This window comes from Cydia pomonella, chromosome 11, assembly GCF_033807575.1.
Source record: "Cydia pomonella isolate Wapato2018A chromosome 11, ilCydPomo1, whole genome shotgun sequence".
Taxonomy (NCBI): domain Eukaryota; kingdom Metazoa; phylum Arthropoda; class Insecta; order Lepidoptera; family Tortricidae; genus Cydia; species Cydia pomonella.
The window spans coordinates 11,766,041-11,788,438 of record NC_084713.1 but is presented as its reverse complement, the minus strand read 5'-3'; the positions used below and the strand labels follow the sequence as shown (position 1 = coordinate 11,788,438).

Sequence of the window (22,398 nt, the reverse complement as noted above, 5' to 3'; positions counted from 1 at the left end):
CTGGTAATCAGTGGGCCCCTATCAACTGATCGTCGGCCTACGCCCGGATGCCGAAATAGTTGTAGTGCGGAACAGAAGGAGACAGTCTGGGCTGGGCTCCCACGACCTCTCGTGCCGAAAGAGTGCCGATCGGTCTGTCCCGCCATGTCGCCATTTGAGTATGGGGACTCTCAGTGTTAATTATAATAGGTACTTCGTAAAAACCTGTATTCGTAAAATTCTGAAATAGCTATTCGTAAAAGTACTATTTGTTCCATTACTATGTAAGTATTTTTATAGTTTTTGGTTTGATCGCTTACTACTTTTTTACTGTATATTACTTCTTAATAACACACACACACCACAAACACACCACACACACAATTGCTGTCTACAACGGTTAATAATATAAATTCGTGTAATAATTTTACTCTACCTAAATTGTGATCTTTCCTATTTAGTTTAAGCCTGTTATTAGTATCAAAAATGTTTTACTATTAGTAACCTATTATGAAACCAAAACTTCAGCGTAGGATGTAATTCAAATTAGTATTTGTTTCCAATCTGACTCCACAACACAGGCTTAGCCTAGTGTGGCAGTCATAGGTTAAGGAAATCTTGTAAAATTTTTGGTAAATAAACTATTTTTATTTTTTTTATTTATTTATTTATTTTATTTATAACATATAAATGTAGAAGAGAAACATCAGTTTAGGCACGAGTTCCGAGGAATGGTTGTGCCACTCGAGCCTACTCCCCCCCCCCCCCCCCCCCCCCATGACACTGCACTCGATACGCGGTCCTGCTTCTCTTGCTTTCAGTCAGAACGTCTTCCGATATTTCACCGTAAGTCCTATACACGATTGCGACATTTGCGACGACAACGTAAGGTCAATGTCCAAGCATTTAAGTCAGTCATGTTGACGAGAACACCCGTGAAGTGTTGTGTAATTTGTGTGTAAAAGGTGAGACGTTGCATTTGACAACATTTTTATATAAACTATATTTAATATAGTATAACACCACTAATGAGATGTTTAGATATAATATTTTAATATTTATTATCAAAATATTATAAACTTTCAACCGGAAATAGGTAAAAAGTAAATATTAAAATAGTTTTTATTTATTTAAATCAATTATAATTAGTGGCAAGTTACTAAAATACACTAAAAATAAAAATATTAAAAATTATATCTAATTCACGCCATACATCAACCTTCAAAGTTTAAAATTCCAAAAGCAGGAGGTTCTCAATTACTTCAAGTAGGTTGTATTTTTTATAATTTTTAATGTTTGTTAACTCAGAACTCATGAACAGAAAGATGATGGGTTCCACAAGAAATTGAGGGAACACCTAAAATATTATAAGGATAGGTACTCGTACTTGTCGTGATGATTATTGTTATAAGTTATTTTTGGGTGGACAGAAGTTTGCCACAAATGATGACGTCATAGCCGCTGTAAATGAGTATTTTGCAGGCCTCGAAAGAAGTCATATTATGGAGGGCATTATAGCTTTAGAACGAAGATGATATAAGTGCATAGCTTCAAAGAGCCTGAAGCCGAAATTAAAATTTACTTTATCGCGAAATTTAAAATGTTTTTTTATTAGGCTACCTACTTATCATCCCGTATGTTTAATGTGTGTTTTTGTTATGATTGCAGATGTTTAAATATATATCATGGTTGGTAGCCGCCGTGGCCATAAGCTATGGGGTGTTCTTAACTTACTACATCTACAAAGTACCTGATATGCCCCAACTGGACCAGGATGTGTGGTGGGGCAAATCACCGAGACCAAAGGAAGAGGACACCTCCATTAGACATTTTAAAATTGAATTTAATGACACGGTAAGAAGATATTTTTATTTGTTTACAGTACATATGGTGCTACTTTACCACAATAGTGCGAAAATTAGGATATTACGTTACTATGTCAAACATTTAAAGGGCCATATATACTGTAAAACGATGTACGATACATGTGCGAATAGGTGATTCGTAATCCGTGTCGATTTAAAACACTCCCTTCGGTCGTGTTTTAATTTATCGCCACTTGTTTCGAATTTCCTATTTTTCGCACTTGTATCGTAATGTACTATTTTGTATTCGTGGATCAGTTATCAATTCTGCATATTGTAGAATGTTTTGGGAGTGGTTAAAAATATTTTTCAAATGTAAATCGAACCATCATCAAATGTAGCTAAATAGGCTACATTTGAGTTAAAACATAAATTAATTTCCCATTTAAATACTGATGTTATTATGTGAAATTTATTCAGCCATCAGTCACATCCAAACTTGACTAGGTGTTGTTATGTAAATACCAGCCGCGCTTTTACGTCACAATATTGTCATAATTACGGCCGGTAAAAATGAAGTAGGTATAACCGGTTTAAACTTTAACAGTTATAGGCAGTTTCAAGATCAATGTTTCTTATGAAAGTAGTTTTAACCTGTTTTATGTCGCGGAATTGGACGCCATTGGACAAATAATATAGCGTAAATAAAATTTCACAAACCTTACCCTCAGGTGTTTGTAACCCATTTTGTTTGTTCCATCTTACTCACACTTCGGCACGTGAGCCCATGTGACCTGACAGAGGATCGCGACCCAAGATTGGAAAACACTGATTTAAAGAATGATGAATAAATTTATAAGACCATGTGACCATGTCATTTGTTGTGCGTGGGCGCGTCTAACGGTGCAATGTTGGTTACGATTATAATAGTTTCTATTAGCTTATATATATATATATATGTCTAAATATAAAAATAATGCCTTTTTATTACTCGTGTTTCAGGTGATTGTTGATTTAAAACAGAGAATAAAAAACAGGCGACCCCTAACAGCGCCCTTACACGGCATACAGTCTGAGTATGGTATAAACACCGTATATTTAGCGAATTTGCTAACTTACTGGTCAGAAAAATACAATTTTAAAAAGCGAGCGGAATTGTTGAACCGATTCCCACATTACAAAACCAAGATACAAGGTTTAGATATCCAATTTATACGGGTGAAACCCTCAGTAAAGAATGTCAAAGTATTGCCATTGCTCATGTTGCATGGTTGGCCCAGCTCCTCAAAGGAGTTTGTAAAAATGATTCCAATATTGACTACTCCTAAAAATGGATACAATTTTGTGTTTGAATTAATTGTTCCTGATTTACCTGGATTTGGATTTTCTGAGGTCAGTGGATTAATAAATATACTTAATGGTATTAAGGATTAATTAAAATACGTATACATACACAATTAACTCTTCACTTTTACGAGTATTTATTGAATTTACACAAAAAAAAAACAATTTTGTATGGAATTTATTTGTATAACGTGTACACAAAAGTAGACACATGGAAGAAAAATAGGGTTTCAACTACATTTCCACAACAATTTATAAATGAATGCAGGGAAACTGCAGAATCCGGCAATGTGATTTAATTTCCCTAATAGTTTTGTAGCATTACCGTCTAAAAAGGCTTTAATATACCACTCGTAGCGCAGCGCTCGCGCAGGCAGTAATGCGTTAATGTTAGAGGGCATTCCTTTTTATGAAAGTTTTAATTTCTTTGCAGGATTTGTGTTGGCTAGTTTTTATATCAACAAACTAAATGTTAGTAAGTAAGATAGACAAATATAATATAGCCTGTACGTAAAAACTAGACAAATCCTAAACTTTATTTACATCCCAAGTGAACTAGAACTTGGCACCAATATAGATCTCATTCCAAAAGCCGGCATTCTTAATACTGAACTTGTTTCACATTTATGTTTTTGATGGGTATGCTTTTACAAGCTTTACTTGCCAGTTTTATATACAGCATGTTAAAATATCGTGACACATGTATTCAAGAAAACTTAAGTGCTCTGCGTTGCGTGACAATAAATAAGTTGAAGGTAACGCTATCTATCACTACACTTAACACGTTTACAGATATCAGATACCTACTTTACGTAGCAACTAAGAACTTGGATTACATTTAATACTACTAGAGTAATACCAAAAGGTAGCGTATGAGTATTTGACATATTTTTAACGCGCTTATATTAACTTAACTTGCAACTAACTAATCAATCCAAATATGAATATTCTAAGATGACAGTATAATAAATTGGTATCATCGAGCAGACTTGATGATAGAGTCAGAATGTGGATAGTGGAGGTTAATTAAGTCCGTCTGTAGGCCCAGTGTTAAATCACTAAATCGGTTAGCAACTGCTTCGAGCAGAAATTATATAAGAACTCTGGTGTAGTACTATTACCTACTCTGTTATAGATACCTGCAGTCAGTTTGATAGCTCCATTGAGGCAATCATAAAGACAATAATTTCAAATGAGAAAATATGTGCCGGCATGAACTGAAGGGTACATGGAAAAGCGGCCAAGTGCGAGTCGGACTCGCGCATGAAGGGTTCCGTACAATTTAAGACGTATTAAAAAAAAATCTTCTTACTAGATCTTGTTCAACATTTTACCACTTTGGACACACATTTTACCACTTTGGAAGTGTCTCTCGCGCAAACTATTCAGTTTAGAAAAAAAATGATATTAGGAACCTAACTATCATTTTTGAAGACCTATCCATACATACCTTACACGTATATGTTTGATGAAAAAATTTTTTTTTAAATTTTATGACGTATTAAAAAAAAACTACTCACTAGATCTCGTTCAAAACAATTTTCGGTGGAAGTTTGCATGGTAATGTATATCATATATTTTTTTAGATTTTTCATTCTGTTATTTTAGAAGTTACAGGGGGGGGGGACACACTTTTTTCACTTTGGAAGGTTCTCTCGCACAAACTATTCAGTTTAGAAAAAAAATGATATTAGAAACATTAATATCATTTTTGAAGACCTATCCATAGATACCCCACACGTATGGGTATGATGAAAAAAAATTTTTTTTTTTAATTTAATGACGTATTAAAAAAAAAACTACTTACTAGATCTCGTTCAAAACCAATTTTCGGTGGAAGTTTACATGGCAATGTATATCATATATTTTTTTTAGATTTTTCATTCTGTTATTTTAGAAGTTACGGGGGGTGGGGACACACTTTTTTTCACTTTGGAAAGGTCTCTCGCGCAAACTATTCAGTTTAGAAAAAAATGATATTAGAAACATTAATATCATTTTTGAAGACCTATCCATAGATACCCCACACGTATGGGTATGATGAAAAAATTTTTTTTTTTTAATTTCATAACGTATTAAAAAAAACTACTTACTAGATCTCGTTCAAACCAATTTTCGGTGGAAGTTTACATGGCAATGTATATCATATATTTTTTTTTAGATTTTCATTCTGTTATTTTAGAAGTACGGGGGGGGGGGACACACATTTACCACTTTGGAAGTGTCTCTCGCGCAAACTATTCATTTTAGAAAAAAATGATATTAGAAACCTCAATATCATTTTTGAAGACCTATCCATAGATACCCCACACGTATGGGTTTGATGAAAAAAGATTTTTTGAGTTTCAGTTCTAAGTATGGGGAACCCCCAAAATTTATTGTTTTTTTTCTATTTTTGTGTAAACATCCTAATGCGGTTCATAGAATACATCTACTTACCAAGTTTGAACAGTACAGCTCTTATAGTTTCGGAAAAAAGTGGCTGTGACAGAATCGGACAGACAGACGGACATGACGAATCTATAAGGGTTCCGTTTTTTGCCATTTGGCTACGGAACCCTAAAAAACAATGCCTAATACTCACTTTAGTAACATTTTGAGTAATAGAGTTTAATAGTAATATAGTAATAAAGTTTGGAGCGATGTAAGAATGTGCGTTATTGTCTATTGACATTCCTTTCTGTCAATCCATTTCGAACCATAATTATTATTATGGAGACGCGTTTTTATATGCGTATGATGGCATGTATGTATGTTGCCGCTACGGACTTCAATGGTTTCGTGACCAGGTTTTTTTAAGTAAAACAAAATTTGTGTTAATGTATTATAAAGCGGTAACAGAAGACATAAATATAGTTCATTAAGAGCTCTGCATTTCGAGATAAAAATCCTAAAAAAGTGACAAGACATGTTCTTTCCTTGTACTGTTCAACTGATGAAAAAGAAACTCATTAACAATAGCAAACAACGGCCTTCCACTATAACCTAAGACCGTCAAGGTTACTTCATATTCAAAATATGTCGGCAAACAAATGAATCAATATATTAAGGCCTACGATTCCAATACGATTATGTATGTTTCTTGACGTATTACAGGGCACGAGGAAACCGGAACTTAATCCAGTACAGATAGGCATAATGATGAGGAACCTGATGAAACGGCTTGGTTTTAATAAATTCTATGTCCACGCTGGGGACTGGGGCTCGCAGGCAGCCACGCACATGGCCACCATATTCCCTGATGAAGTGATGGGGTAACAATAGTATTAATCGAATAAAAAATAGTGGATCTAACCGGTGGTAACCGGTAGACCTCGTGACTGAATCGACAATAAAATCAATTCAATTATTGAACCTGGTCACAAAATTTCACGAGGGTCGGTTGAGAAATGCAAACTATAGAGAAAATGAGCCGGACAGCCATACGAAACCATTTTTGCCCAAGCTAAAACGGAGACGCTCGGTCATGATTTATTTTTGCATTACAAATCAACATGCAATCATTTACTTGAACATATAATAAATCTTTTATTTCTCGTTCGCTTATAATACAAATGCAGATTAAATTTTGCTGCAGATTAAACCAGGCGAAAATGTTTGCACGGACTTGGAAGGAATTTGACACATTTAATAAATAATATCCAATATGAACAATATATTTTTATGCCGAAAAAGTAGATGCATACGAATACGCGGGCAAATGATAATGTAAATTAAGTATATGCTTGAATAAAAAACAAACAAATTAATACGCTATTGTTTTATTTCCAGATTCCATACAAATATGCCATTATCAGCAAGCCTTAAAAGTGGTCTCAAGATCCTCTTAGGGTCACTAGCTCCCAGTTTAACGGGCGATCATTTTCACCGATTATATCCCTTAAGTCAGCTATCTCATCTTGTTCTAGAAAGTGGTTATTTCCATCTTATGGCGACTAAACCAGACACACTTGGTAAGCTTCACCAGCACTAAAGTTTAATTGTTTGTAATTTGTATTCGATGTGTAAAGGGCTTTGAATTTAACTGCTGGTTATCAAGATTTGACATTTGACTATTGAGTAACCACAAAATATAGCGAGCATGGCGTTATGCCAAGTTACTGCATAATGTATGGAGCCGCACAGAGCCATCTACATAATATTTGAAGCACGATTTTTTCTTTACATTTCTTTTACAATCGGTTGTATTTTTAACCAGGAATGGAGTTTTAACCTTGATTTACAACACTATCTCACATGACCATCGGCTGCATCTATCAAAGAAAACTTTGTAGCCACAGTAAATTTACTGCCATTTTCGACAGATGATTAAAACTTTTAAACCGCCATTTCGCTTTCATCCTTATTCTTTAACTAATATGTGTTAAATTTATTAAATAAATATCATAAAGTGGTGGCATCTAATAGATCAAAGGCCATCGTTTCGAGCGATGGCTCCACAACCTTTAACCGATGCCCGGTAAGATGGCGTTACTTTTTGATATTAACAAATTTCATCTGTCGAAAGATGGCAGTAAATTTAATGTGGCTACAAAGTTTTCTTTGACAATCCACCTTTATTTCACATTTTCTTTGATATTTACTAAGTAAATACCTACCCATATTCCAGGTGTCAGCTTAACAGATTCGCCAACCAGTTTGGCGGCTTATCTAACGGAAAAAAATGGCAGTAGGCACTAACAGGGACCAATTAGACACATTTCATGGAGGCCTGGAAAGCCTAGAACTGGATGACGTCTTAGATACTATTACTATTCAATGGGTAAATAATTGTGCTGTCACCTCTATGAGAGTGTATGCTGAAGATTACTTTGCTAGTTCGCCAGAGGTTTATGAATTACACATGTGAGTCCATATTAGAATATCCCTAAATAAAAAATCATTATTAATTTATGACGACCAGTCTGGCCTAGTGGGTAGTGACCCTGCCTATGAAGCCGATGGTCCTGGGTTCAAATCCTGGTAAGGGCATTTATTCGTGTGATGAGCATGGATGTTTGTTCCTGAGTCATGGGTGTTTTCTATGTATTTAAGTATTTATAAATATTTATATATATATTATATATATATCGTTGTCTAAGTACCCTCAATACAAGCCTTATTGAGCTTACTGTGGGACTTAGTCAATTTGTGTAATAATGTCCTATAATATTTATTTATTTCCAATGTAGATAGGTAGGCATACATAACAATAACTTGTTTCTCTGTGAGCTGTACATCTCGTGAGTATGTCTTTTCATAACTGAATAAATGTAGCTCCGTCATTTTGAATAAAATCCAAAAACTGAATTGGCAAAATAAATCAATATAATTGAAGCAAAGTTTATTAATTGTCAGTTAACAATGTTGATGATGGTATGTGTAAGTGATTTTTGCGCATCTCTTCGGGAGACGGACGTAGTAAGTGTATACGTATGTATTGTTCGTAAGTCTTATTACAAATAAACATCTTATCTTATGAAACCACAAACAAGACATTCGTGCTTTGGTACATCATAATACCCAGTATTTAACACTCTATACGCAGATAAGATCACAATTAAGCATTATTTGATCATAATTATTTTAATTTTATCTGGCCATATACCTGATGCCGCTTCAGGACTAGCTTTTCTCTACTTTGCACTATCGAGTTGTCACTCTCGTATAATAGAATCGCAGCAAAAAAAGGAACTAGTTGTTTTCAAACTGGTTGGTTGGTTGGGCCGGCAACGCGCATGTATAAACCTCTGGGGTTGCAGGCGTCCACATGCTACGGTGACTGCTGGCGGCCGTATGCTTGTTTGCTACCGATGTGGTATTAAAAAAAAATAGCCATGGAAAGCCTAAGGGAAATTAATATTGAGGAGAACATTAATTTGTATAGTAATGTAAGGCAACACTAGCTGAGATTTACGGCCATTAATCGAAACTACTTAAATTCAGGGGGCCTACCGCGAAAACCGAAATTCGCAAATTGCGGGGATCTTTCTCTTTTACTCCCACTAAGACGTAATTAGAGTGACAGAGAAAAATGCCCGCAATTGACGAACTTCGATTCTCGCGGTTATAGCCCAGAACTCCTTTATAAATGTTTGATCTGATCGCTATCAAAAGCTATTCAGCTTTAGACCTGGACGAAAAAGTCTCATCCCAAAAAATTCTCATTTGGTCAAATGAGTGACATTTCTTTTCGAAAAAAAGTTCAGTTTTAACTGACAGATTTTTCTGGGTGAATTCCCTTAATAACGTCCAAATTAACATCAGTCTATTATCCTTTCAGGATACCTACGAAGGTACCGACTGCTGCTATCAAGTTGAAGTACGAAGTAATGTGGCAACCTGATTGGGTTCTCCGGGACAAATTTCCTAACCTAGTGCGGTCCACAAGCTTAGATTTCGGAGGGCATTATGCCGCCCTAGAAGTGCCTAAACTATTAGCAGATGACGTCTTTGCGGCTGGAGCCGAGTTCCAGAAATTTCACGAGGCCAATGGAAAAATGTAAAGCCTAACGAGATTCTATTTGGGAGTTTACATGATTAGTCAAATATTTATCAGACCGGTCATGTCAACGGCTAATTTCAAAACATTGTTGTGGAATGCTACGCAATCTCGTCCTTTTACTGATGTAAATATTATATTGTAGTGAAATTTTTTTTTCTTGCATCCTTGACAATCTTTTTTGGTATTTTTGTGGTAAAATCCTTTATAATTGCGAAATCTTTTTTTCTAGTTCGTCAGATTCTTCTTGCCAGTAAAATAAATTAGTACCACTGAAAATCAGCAACATGGCGAAGGCCAAATAAAATTGGGTTATGGTATAAATCGTCTGGTGAGAAGCAAAAATTTCTAAAACATAATTAAACAAAAATCAACGTTACTTCAGTAGTAATATGGTTCATTATGGCTATGGACTTGTGGTAATTAGTAGGTTTTGCTTGTCACCTGATGAAATGAAGCAACGAAGTGCTCCAATAATTACGGCGTTATTCATAAAGGTCTGTGAAGTCTAACATGCCATTCCTAATCTATTCCTATCCGTCATTATATTATTTGTGTTGAATATAAAGATACAAAATGTAACATTAAGCTTGGTAAGATTTAAAGTTGTAGAGGGTTAGTGGTTAAAGGTGACAATTGAATGGCGACTACAGCAGCATTACTGCTGCGGAATTTTACAGTAAAATGCTACTTTTTCACATTGCACATTTCTCGGCATCAAAAACTACAATAAAGCGTTCTGCGTTCGTCTTATTTTAATATAGTTTTCTTTTCTATCAAATAAGATATTTACTAAATAATTACATCAAAAATATTTAGTATTCAGTTAATTCCCCAAAACCTGCTCTGAAAGTGTTCAAATAAATTCTGGAGTAAAAGTGAGTTACTTACGGAATGGCCCTCCATGAACTGCTGCACCTGCTTCGGCGCTAAGAAGCCGGGCACGAGGAAATCCTTCCTCGGACTGAACTGTTCGACCTTCATGCGACCGCCCAGCTTCACCCTTTCGCCGGCGTAGTATAGGTTCCTGTGGAAAATGTCTGTAATTCATATTCGCTCCTCCAAAGTAAGCCTAAGATACTACCTATTTCATTCTAACAGATTAGAAAAAACGACACGATTCAAACCTATGGGCTGAAGTCGGTTGTTGTCTGGGAAATATTATAAGAACTTCCGTAAACTATGACTACCTAGTAAATCACTCAGGTGATCCCACTGGATATCACGATGACATGTCATGTCATGAACAATTATAATGAATACTAATGATAAGTCAATATGCCGTTTATATTCAACAGCATCTTTTCGTTAAGCTTCGGAACTTCGAGAACTTCAATAATCTAATAATTATGCTCACTATAAATAGTCTAAATTGAATGAGTAAGTTAAACATTCTCAATAATACAAATAAGAATCTCACCTGTTACCAATCAATCTGCCTTTTATATTAGTCAGCTGTCCCTCGTTCAACTTCGGGAACTTGTGGTACAAATACAAACTGGCGGCGAACTTCAAGAAGGAATCTCCTAGAGTTTCCGCCCGCTCCAGGTTGGCCGTGTCGTGGGAGTTGATGGTTGTGAGCGCGAAGAGGACGTCGCGTAATTCGGGACCGCGACCCGTTGGCTTCAGGGAGAGCAGCTTGATTTTATCGTTGTATCTGATGACAAATTAGTATGGTGAGATTGGTGAAAAAGATATATATTTGAGGTCCATGACTTCATGTGAGTCAGCAGTACATGCTGTTAAAACATTGCGTTTTACCTCACAGGTGGAGTCATACCTATATTCTTAGGGTTTGGTCCCTCTATTTTTACGTGGTTGTCGCCACCACAAAGAGGGAGTTCAAAAGTATTAACGCGAGGAATCACAACATACTCCAGACATATTTTCACGCATCTTAGTCATAGATCTTATGCCATAGTCTCTTCTTCTTCGTTATACAGAGTGCTCGTGGCCATTACTTTTATGGCATTAGGCGAAAAAGAGTGGCCTCATTGCTACCAAGTGTGCGCGGCAGCACTAACAACATGCTAAGGGCGTTAGACGAGCGCCTTGACCGTATGCTCATTAGGTACTGGATATAAGTAGTCATTGGTAGCTCTAAGTAGATATAGCTTACTTAGTTTAAAATATTACCTACTGGGGCATTTCACGCCAAGCGGACAGCGAAAAAAATGTCAGGTCATAGAATTTGGTCATATTTGGAATAGTTATACTACTCGATGTCCTGAGTTTATAACTGGAAGAAAGAGCAATTAATATTATATAAAAATCAATATTAAACTTATTTTTCAGTTCATTTAATAATAGCAACAACAGCTTTTGAAAAATGCACTTCTCCGATTTTGTCCATTTTTTAAATGCTTATAAACCGGAAACGGTGCCGAATAAAAATAAAATAAAAATATACATAAACTCAGGACATCGAGTAGTATAACTATTCAAAATATGACCAAATTCTATGATCTGACATTTTTTTAGCTGTCCGCTTGGCGTGAAATGCCCCTACTAACAAATATGGATAAATGCTGGTCTAAAATGAAGAGTTTATTATTATTATTATGTAAATTTTTGAACGACTCGCTTAGCGAAATGTCACCATTCAGCATGTACTTATTGTGGCTAACACACTGGCATTGATTTGGTCGGTCCAGATGGAGGGATATCCCCAATGAGATCATTGGGGATATCCCTCTAGCCCTGTCACCTCCTACTTTTCCTTGCACAACCAGACGTTCTATGATACCGAACATTCTCCTCATGTGTGAAAGTCAACACCAATATTGGCGAATCCACCCTGTGCAAATTGGCAGGGAGTAAAAGCCACAAAAAAAAAGGTTCTATGGACGTTCATGGTAGTAGAGACTATAGTAAGTGCTTACTTGAGAGGCGGCGGCAGGATGGCTGCCGCGGCTGCCGAAGTACTCGGAGCGCGCGGTGGCGAGCGCATGAACGCCATATGAGACATTTCCTCGCGTGCGTACAAAGGTGCTGATACGAACTCGTCGTAGCATTCTATGTCCATAAGAGTTACTGACGATATGTTGCGTTCTATGTCGATTGGTTCCATTGTTGCCTGTGAGTAGAAATAAAATAAATTGAGTGAGATTGAGGTTTGCTTTAAGGGATCACTAAAAATGATGACCCGAAGGTCATGCCAGACTTTCGGCGCTACTGTTTCCCTTTTGCGGGCCGCAGGTAGCCCTTGGTTTGGCGCTAACGCTTCTCTTACGCGAACAGTCAGGGCTCGCAGGTCGTAACTTGAAGACTGGGTCAGGTCAAAAGGCGGATTGCATCGACCAAGTGCGTATAAGTGCGATAAAGAAAAGTCAGTCAAACCTCCAATACATATTTTTTTACGGGACGCAATAATTACCAACGGTTTTTAACTACTGTCTCTAAAATACGACGTGGGTTCAAGCATCTAAAATACTTACATCCCAAGGATATTCCTTGTTTATCTTTTTCTGTTGCAGTTGATACAGACTTTCCTTCATGGACACGATTGGCCGACGAGGAGCGTTCTCTGGGTCTATGGGGTTATTTATCCTGTAAAATATATTGTCTTTTGTGATTTGTCTAAAGCAACATAGTTGAACAACGTTGCGTTGCGTTTGCGTCGCGTCGTTGCAACGCATCAATGTGGCATGTCATAAAAAATATATGTAAAACCACGCAGCGTTGAATTTGAGACGACGCTTGCGGCGAAACAACGCGACGCAACGCACCAGTGCGGCCTCATTCTTACAGCATGTTGTTTTACTTACTTACGTGTCATCGTCCCTCAGTGTTATCCAATAAATTATCTCAGAAGTTATTCTTGTTGGTAGGTCTACATATAAGCACGGATATAGGTATTTTGGCTAACTTTAAATACTACTATATTCAAAGAAAGAAATAGTGTGTACGCAGATTTAAAGAATGCAGACAATACAAGTACATTCATACTATCAAAAGTTAAGGTTAACGCCCATGCAAAAAATACTTATTTATTTCCAGACGGATTTTTTAAATGTCAGTAGAAACATAGTTTCCATACAATATCACATCCCTCCTCACATGTAGCGCAAAAAAACTTCTAACGCATCACTTTCCACACGAAAATATCCTAGTCTATATTTTGTAAGTATAAAGTAAGGTTTCATATATCACCTGTCGATACTGTTGATAGTCGTAGGCTCTTCAACTTGCGCCTGCAGTGATTTCGTCGCGACAGGTAGGTTTATCGTTATTGGCTCCCATTCCTCGTCTAAAAATATTTGTCAATTTAATTCTCTTTTCAAACGATATGGTTACACGCTATCTCGCACGAGAAAAATAAAGTGAGGAAAATATAATGAATGGAGATTTAATGGAATTACTCCTCATCTTCCTCACATTGTCCCGGCATTTTTGCCGCACAAATGACGTGCAAGTAGTGTCTCTCCACGGTGTAATAAGTAATACATATCTATCAATGACTTTGTATGTTCAAAGTACCTTTTTGTAAATGGATCCGTCCATATTTTGTGTATTTTGTGATTTCAGCGCGAAGGTCGTACGCAATCAGTAACATGTGAACTCTGAAATAAAATAAATAAATGAATTACTTAATAACAAAATAAGCATTTTGAATTAATACAATCGTGACATTGAATACATTACAATTCCAACCTTAGACAGCCAAAAGAGAACGTTGTATTCGTTAAAGAATACTAGCATTTGTGACTAAGTATCAACAAATATTCATTGAGCCTCGGTAGAGAGTACCATTTTGTACCATTTGGCGTTGAAACTCTAGGTCCATGGGGTTCCAGCGCGCACAACTTCTTTGGAGAAATCGCGAGACGTCTGGTTGACGTAACTGGTGACCGAAGAGCTGGCGGCTTCCTCGCACAACGTATCAGTATTGCGATACAACAAGGAAATGTCGCCAGCATCCTTGGTACAATGCCTCAAGGGCCTATTTTAGATATACGCTAGTTATAGTCATCATCTGTGTATTGGGAGCGTGCACGACTGTCACGCAACCTAGTGTCCGCAAGTCTAGGGGAAAACGTCAATTCACTACATCTTATAAAACTACTCCAAAACTAAAAACTACTGAACGGATTTTCATACGACTTTCATCTATCAATAGAGTGATTCTTGAGGAAGGCTTAAGTATATAACTTGTTAAGGTTTTGTGTAAATTGTTTGAAATATAACGATGTTTTCGGAAAAAATCACGCTGGCTAGGAGCTTTAATCGAAAACGCTGCCTAATCCGTTTGAGCTATAACAACACAATGTATGGTGGGGTTGTTTCTCATTCATAGGTCTACAAAAAAGTCCGCGATGTTAAATGTCTATCTTTTAAGGATAACTTACTATATCCATTCTTAACTTCTAGAAAAAGATCACGTAATATGTGGCATTTGCAAATTCAATTCAATTCAATTCCAATTAAAATATACTTTATTCATGTAGGCCTAGCAACAAGCACTTATGAATAGTAAGACAGTATTACATATAATTATCTTAATCTAATTATCAGAGCAAAGCTATTTACATGGATACATTATTAACAATTATCAAAATAAACAAGTTAGTTATATTAAGCATTTCATACAGATTACAATGGTCCCTTACACCATTCAATTTAAATGAATATTTCAGGAGTAATCGTAAATCAAAGTTTCATTTCGAGCCATATAATTGTACGAAATGTTAAAGACGCTATCCGCAGTTAGTTCAAATTTTTACCACCTTATGCGCTGGGATCGCTTTGCTTACCCCCACCATGCACTTCGCACGGTCCCAATATATCCATTATGTATATTGTTATTGTAAATAATATAATAATAATAATAATTCAGCCTATATACGTCCCACTGCTGGGCACAGGCCTCCTCTCATGTGCGAGAGGCCTCGGGCTATAGTCCCCACGCTAGCCCAATGCGGATTGGGGACTTCACATACACCTTTGAATTTCTTCGCAGATGTATGCAGGTTTCCTCACGATGTTTTCCTTCACCGAAAAGCTAGTGGTAAATATCAAATGATATTTCGTACATAAGTTCCGAAAAACTCATTGGTACGAGCCAGGATTTGAACCCGCGACCTCCGGATTGAAAGTCGGACGTCATATCTTATTGTAAATAAATAAGATAATTCATTGATTGTATAGATCTGTAAAGTCTAAGACAAATTCGTGCTTCGAATTTGACAGGTAACGTAGATTTCCCTGTACGGCCCATATATTAGACAGTAGATCGAAAGTTGACGTTTGGCAATGCACTTACCACAAAACATTTCTATTTTTTCTTAGACTTCACACCTCTGCTACTTTTAACCCTTTGAACGCTATGCCTATTGCGCGCGGAGCGTCATCGTGAACCGTGTCGGAATGTACGATGGTTGGAACTTAAGCTACGTCCAAAAGAGAGGTAAGGGCGTTGTGAATGCCATCTCGCTTTGTGTGGTAGGGCACAGCACAGAAGATGTCATTCCAGATCTAGAGCAGAGCCCAACTGGAGAAGTACCTCCACCTTACAGAACACCGCAGCCAAATAACACTAGACCCTACTCATAGTGTTGTGTTCCTGCCGGTGAGTAAGATTGCCTGAGCTCAACGAGGGTGCGGGGTGTCAGGGTCGGCAACGCTCATGTAACACCTCTGGAGTTGCAGGCGGCCATAGACTACGGTGACCTCTTGCCACCAGGCGGGCCGTACTTGTTATAAAAAAAGGTTGATATAAAGCTGTAGCCGCGCGCGTCAGTTGATATCTTTGGCAAAACGTCCCACTTTGTCACTTGATATAAGGACGCCTTGTCAGGTTATTCGAATAAAGATACAAGCAAACCTCGTACTTATGGCAAGCGACAAATTGGGACGGTTTGCCGGCCGCGGTCACAAATATTTACCTGTGTATGATGCTAGGCAGCATCGTCGCTTTGTACCAAAGCACGCCCGGATAGTCGTATTTCACACAGAATTCGGGAATGAAGATCTCTGTGAAACTCTTGGGCTTGTCGTCGCCCTGTGAGACTGAGATCAGCTTTTTCTGTTTGTCTGTGAAGGCTTTAATGGTGGCCGCTCGGGGTAGGAGGCAGTTCATACGCGTGGTTATGTTGCAAACCTGTAAATAGTTATATTACCTTATTGGACCAATGTACGAATAACGGACGCAGCCTGATATGACATGATTAACAGAAGAATTTAACATGGCTCCATAGAAGGAGATGGACTTTATCGTTCATTATGGCGTTGATAATCGCGATCAAATAATTTCTCTTAGATTTTCTTAGCTTTAAAGTATCAGTTATCAATACTTTGAAGTAAACATTAAGATGCATTTACATAGCCGTTAGCCTATTGTTTGTGAATATCTATATTATATGGAGGTTAAGATATGGATATAGATAAACGTGTTTGTTAAACATCCTTACTAATATTAATCGAAAATAACTTTGTCATTCTGTTACCTCTTCACGCTCAAACCTTTGCGCTTCACGCTCAAAATTTGGTATAGATATAATTTGAAGAACAGGTTTTATTTTATTTATTTAATATTTTCAAGACACTTGCTCAAAACGACGTTTTTTTTTCTACCGATTTTGAGCTCATAATCCTAGATATTAAACACGCGTGCTTTTTCAGTATATTATAACACTCGTGCTTTTTCATTATATTATCCGACTGAGTTAAGAAGTTAACTGATTGCTAATAATATGCATGGAAACGGAGCCTTCTTAATTTGGTCGAGTAATACATTTTTTTAAACCAACTATAAGGTTTCAAATGTTAGTTCAAAGAGGTTTTATCACACATGAATAGACATAACATTTAATCGAGTTGATCTCCATCCGTCGAATAGAAATACGAAAATATTAGCTTTTTAAAAAAAAAATTAATTGGCTGTTTGTCGATTTCATTCGCGCCTTTGTCTTGCGCGCGCATTAAAATCGTGCGTAAAAAAAATAACGCGCGCACCATTTTCCGTATTTGTCATAAAATTGGAATAGTTTTGCATGTTTTTAGTTTATATATTGACGAAAATGTCATTCTCAAGCAACGAAAATGTCATTTTCAAGCATTGAAAATGAAGAACATAAAATTGACGCTGCCAGTAATACTAATAGAGGCAAGAGCCGAGAACCAACCAACCAACCACCACCACTTAGTACACTTGTATCATAATGTACTATTGCACAATACATGAAGGTAAAAAGGGCGGACATAATGCCATAAGGCATTCTCTACCAGTCAACCAATGGGTTAAACCAGAAAGATAACTTTTTTTTATCCCGGAAATCCTCATTCTAAGCAAAGTCGCGCGCTGAAACTGTTCATTTTATTTAAAAAAATAAAAAATAGGACAGTGAAGGAAAATTTTAAACTATACCCTAATTTGCTTTCAGAACGATTTTGGAGATAAAAAGACACGACTAATAATTCGACTTGTATAAAAAAAAACATTTTAATGTTGGGTCGGTTGAAATAGCAATACAAATTACCTCAAGCAATGGCTGGTCCTTTCTTCCAACAATCTCCAGGTGATATTTCGCGGAGTAGTATTGTTCGTAGGTGTCGTACGAAGAGTCGTCGAAAGCGGACTTTGGCGTCATATATTCTATCACTTTCGACACTATGTACCTAGTAAAACGTAAGATGCATGTTATAAATTATGCATTGTTTCTTCTATCTTAAGATCAAATGTGAAATTCCTTGTGATGGTGGTCGGCACTTACGTCGCGTAGTAACGCATTCGTATTGGAGCGTCGTTAATAATAGCGTAAGTGCCAACCGCCATAACGGACTTTTTTACCCGTGGAAGGTCACAAATATATCCAACGTACAGAAAAAATCCCTAAGGGCCATGACAATCATTGATAGTAAAACGGCAGTCGAACGTGAACTAATTTATGGTAATTATGACTTGCACTATTTCATGTGTATGCTAACTTAGTTACATCTGTCATCCTGATATTTTTTTTATTTTCGCTCGGCGTTTGTCGATACAACAATATTCACCCAGCCAAGGCCTGGTCATCCTGTGCGTGGACGTTGTGTAGAATCGAACTAAAGTTAGACCAAGCTAAGTTGGCAGCGATTTTGATAGCCCAGACTGCAAGGGTTATTTAAACGTCATAATTTCACAGAAGTTTAAAATAACACTTGCACAGTCTGAATATCTATCAAAATCGATGCTAACTTAGCTTGGTCTAACTCTAACTTTATCGTTCCGCCTATCGGGGCGACGCTACTACCGCTAAAGCAACTGCCTTTATATAACTTTGGTAACAATGAGTAGGTCCTTCCTGGTTACGCTTACAACTTATATGTAATTTTCTAAGGAATTTACCGGCTAGGCAAGATAGCGCCCCGGTACCAGGGCGTCACTACAGAATATTGGTAATCTTCTGGAGTCACTTTTAGCGCTTTTCTTTCCTGAAAGCAAAAAAAACATGTTTCCAAACAATAGGTAGAAGACTTAAGATATCGCCTATTTTATGTGTATGCTGAAGTTTCTTAAATACAAACCTAGGTCGGTACTATAAAAGCCAAAGACCAGGCCCGTTTCACCAAGGTAACAACACAATAGGCTAGATGACATTTTTTAGGGTTCCGTAGCCAAATGGCAAAAAACGGAACCCTTATAGATTCGTCATGTCCGTCTGTCTGTCCGATTCTGTCACAGCCACTTTTTTCCGAAACTATAAAAGCTATACTGTTCAAACTTGGTAAGTAGATGTATTCTATGAACCGCATTATGATGTTTACACAAAAATAGAAAAAAAAAACAATAAATTTTGGGGGTTCCCCATACTTAGAACTGAAACTCAAAAAATCTTTTTTCATCAAACCCAGACGTGTGGGGTATCTAGGGATAGGTCTTTTAAAATGATATTGAGGTTTCTAATATAATTTTTTTCTAAACTGAATAGTTTGCGCGAGAGACACTTCCAAAGTGAAAAAATGTGTGTCCCCCCCCCCTGTAACTTCTAAAATAACAGAATGAAAAATCTAAAAAAAAATATATGATATACATTACCATGCAAACTTCCACCGAAAATTGGTTTGAACCAGATCTAGTAAGTAGTTTTTTTTAATACGTCATAAATGGTACGGAACCCTTCATGGGCGAGTCCGACTCGCACTTGGCCGCTTTTTATTAATGGTATAACTCGTTCAGGTTCGTTTTCAGAATCAAATATCTATATGGGACCCATTGCATTAAATCAATACAAAAGTCAGAAATGATAGTCAAAAGTCCGACAGTCGTACTTCACTAGCGAAACGCTCCCAACAAAACGATAAGCAAATGTGATGTCACGGTCACCGAGAGCCCATCTGGAAGTACTTATGAAAAACATTAAAATTTCGATTTTGTCGGTGAAATATTGCATTTATGTATATATTTGCTGTTCAATATTTTTTTGGAGAAAATGTAAGGAATCCAATGGTACCCTTACTTTATTCCTTTTTGGAAATAAAAAACCTTTAATTGTGAAACTTTCAGGTCCTATATTTTTTATCATATATTATTTGAATAACCACATTATTGCGATAAATTGCTCATTTGCTACCTATTTTACTAGATGTTGTTATAAAATTCAACATGTGTCATCATCCCTATTGTCACCTGAATTTCGCCTAAATTCACCGTACCGTCATTACGTATCGACCCGGAAATGTACAACAAATTGTCAGTACCTACGGCTACCATCAATTTGACACTGACTTATTCCCTAGCGTGTGCGTAAGTCACTTTCTATGCGAGATGCATATATATATATTGTACTTGCAAATTAGTGCGAGCAAGATGTATAGAAAGTAAGCTACGCAGACTTTAGCGAATAATCATGTCAGTTTGACCATAGAGAAATCAGAAGTAAGCATAGAGTGCTCACTCCATATCCTCCTGGATCCCAAAAGCGATGTTTTGTTTTTGAATTTGGAATTTGGAACCTCATGTCTTGTTTAGTGAAAGTTAAAAATAATGTATTTTGTTATAAATAATGTGTTAAAAAGAATGGAATTTGTCCTTTATATTTAGCATCTAGCATCGAGTAGCGGAATTATCATTGTTCTGCTACTTGACACTAGATGTTGCGTCGAACAAAGTCTAATGCTCAATAATTTTCAGCTAATATTATAACCGGATTCCGGTTAACTCTATTTTCAACTCCTTCTGCTTGTAATATCAGTAGTGAATAGTTAAAAACTACAATTTTCGCCAGTCGCGACACCCAAGACATCCAGTGTCAAGTAGCGGTACTGATAATTGCACTACTCGATGCTTAAAGTCGACTACGAAAATAATAAGTGTTTCGACATCAAAACAGATATGGAGTGAGCACTCCATGCTTATTTCTCATTTCTCTATGGTTTGACACTGCTAAGGCAGCCGTGGTAAGGCCACGACGGGTCTTAATTTTCAGCGTGATAAAAAAAATAGGTACGAACCTCGTAAGTTGGCCCTGAAAAGGGCACCGAAGGTATCTCCTTATATTTCTGCATGACATCCCAGTCGATGTCGTAGCCACCGACGCTGCCTTTAACTGGCACCACAAACAGGTTGTTGACTGTGCCGTCGTAGATCAGGAACTTTTTGGCGATTTCGAGGACTTGATCGAATACGAAGAAGTGGAACCTAAAAAGTTTTTGGCAAAAATTTCATTTTTGGTACAAGGTTTTATCGCTGACTGTACTTTTCTTTCCACAGGCAACTAATAATCATCGAGCTAATTCTAAAAACCCCAAACACAATTAGGTTGCGTTGTATTATCACAGAGTTCCTATGTCCACCTCTTGTCTCCATCATCAGATCAGCTCGATGGTACCATAATATTGCATTGTCACCCGACTTACATATGTATGCAAATTTTCAGCTCAATCGGAAACCGGGAAGTGGATCTAATTTAACTTGCAAGATTTGATTACAGACAATGAACGAAACAGGTGAAACTAAATAAAAGCTTGTAAAAATAATAAATATGCAACGTGAACAATTGGACATACAACGATTAATAAACCTACTTTGGGGTTTTGGAACGTCAGGAAATTATATTATGTTCACTGTTGGTAAAAAATACCCGTAAAAACAATATTTCATCACTTTGCCCGAGTATACCAAAGCGATCAAGCTTTCATCTCATAGTCACTTTCCGAACAAGCGGAATTTGAAAAACTAAAATCACGTTGCTTAGGTGCATTCAGATCTCGCGAATCCGCAACTGGCTCTCATTGCGAAACTTTTTCGTGTACATTTCGTAGTATAATTACAGATTAAGCTGATACTACGTACATAATTCTCACTCTCTAAGAAAGCCTATGTTTGGCAGCGAAATCATCGCGCCGATGACGCGTTCTCTTTCTCGCTGTATACACTGTGCCTTTAATTATTGCTCAGAGCAGTCAGGAATTACACAATTGAAGGAAATACCACTGGTACGATGTGTAGCGTTCTCTGCTAGCTGCGCTTTCGCCAAATCTGGAGGCACCTTTTAACACAGAGAAGACCTGTATCTTACCTTTTTATAAGATCCACCATATCACTATTAAGCGGTACGACCGCATAATTCATGTGCACGTTCACCATCACATCCCCGACCGCCAAAAACATCGGAAACTGGCAAATTTTGGGGATCGCCTCTGGCGTTATGAATCCATAGCCCTCGTCTCTAAGTAAAAGGTCGTAGAGAGCGCGCTCGCGAGTTTCTTGAGGTTTTTCGAAACCGATTTCCAGTTTTATTATGTGTAAATAATACTGATGGCTGTTGGTCATGGATCCGGATAGGTATAATGGGAACTGGAAACCAATAA

The 22,398-nt window shown here is 37.1% G+C and overlaps 2 protein-coding genes across 2 annotated transcripts in view; one reads left to right on the top strand and one right to left on the bottom strand.

Moving 5' to 3' along the window:
* LOC133522859 (endoribonuclease Dicer) overlaps positions 1 to 22,398 on the bottom strand; it is an 81,196-nt gene that overhangs the window by 31,388 nt on the left and 27,410 nt on the right. Inside the window, exons 16-26 of the mRNA XM_061858320.1 lie at positions 22,107 to 22,384; positions 21,040 to 21,226; positions 18,935 to 19,020; positions 18,087 to 18,225; positions 16,494 to 16,708; positions 14,089 to 14,171; positions 13,762 to 13,858; positions 13,047 to 13,158; positions 12,492 to 12,685; positions 11,030 to 11,266; positions 10,501 to 10,636 (exon numbers count right to left, since the gene is read on the bottom strand). Of these exons, the coding sequence (XP_061714304.1) occupies positions 10,501 to 10,636; positions 11,030 to 11,266; positions 12,492 to 12,685; positions 13,047 to 13,158; positions 13,762 to 13,858; positions 14,089 to 14,171; positions 16,494 to 16,708; positions 18,087 to 18,225; positions 18,935 to 19,020; positions 21,040 to 21,226; positions 22,107 to 22,384 (1,764 nt within the window). The remainder of the gene's footprint in view (positions 1 to 10,500; positions 10,637 to 11,029; positions 11,267 to 12,491; positions 12,686 to 13,046; positions 13,159 to 13,761; positions 13,859 to 14,088; positions 14,172 to 16,493; positions 16,709 to 18,086; positions 18,226 to 18,934; positions 19,021 to 21,039; positions 21,227 to 22,106; positions 22,385 to 22,398) is intronic.
* LOC133522865 (juvenile hormone epoxide hydrolase-like) lies at positions 792 to 10,368 on the top strand. The gene is given in 8 exon segments (XM_061858327.1): positions 792 to 944; positions 1,648 to 1,833; positions 2,787 to 3,176; positions 6,225 to 6,382; positions 6,900 to 7,081; positions 7,738 to 7,787; positions 7,789 to 7,973; positions 9,391 to 10,368. Coding segments are annotated over 7 exon segments (1,374 nt in total). The 5' UTR covers positions 792 to 944; the 3' UTR covers positions 9,614 to 10,368.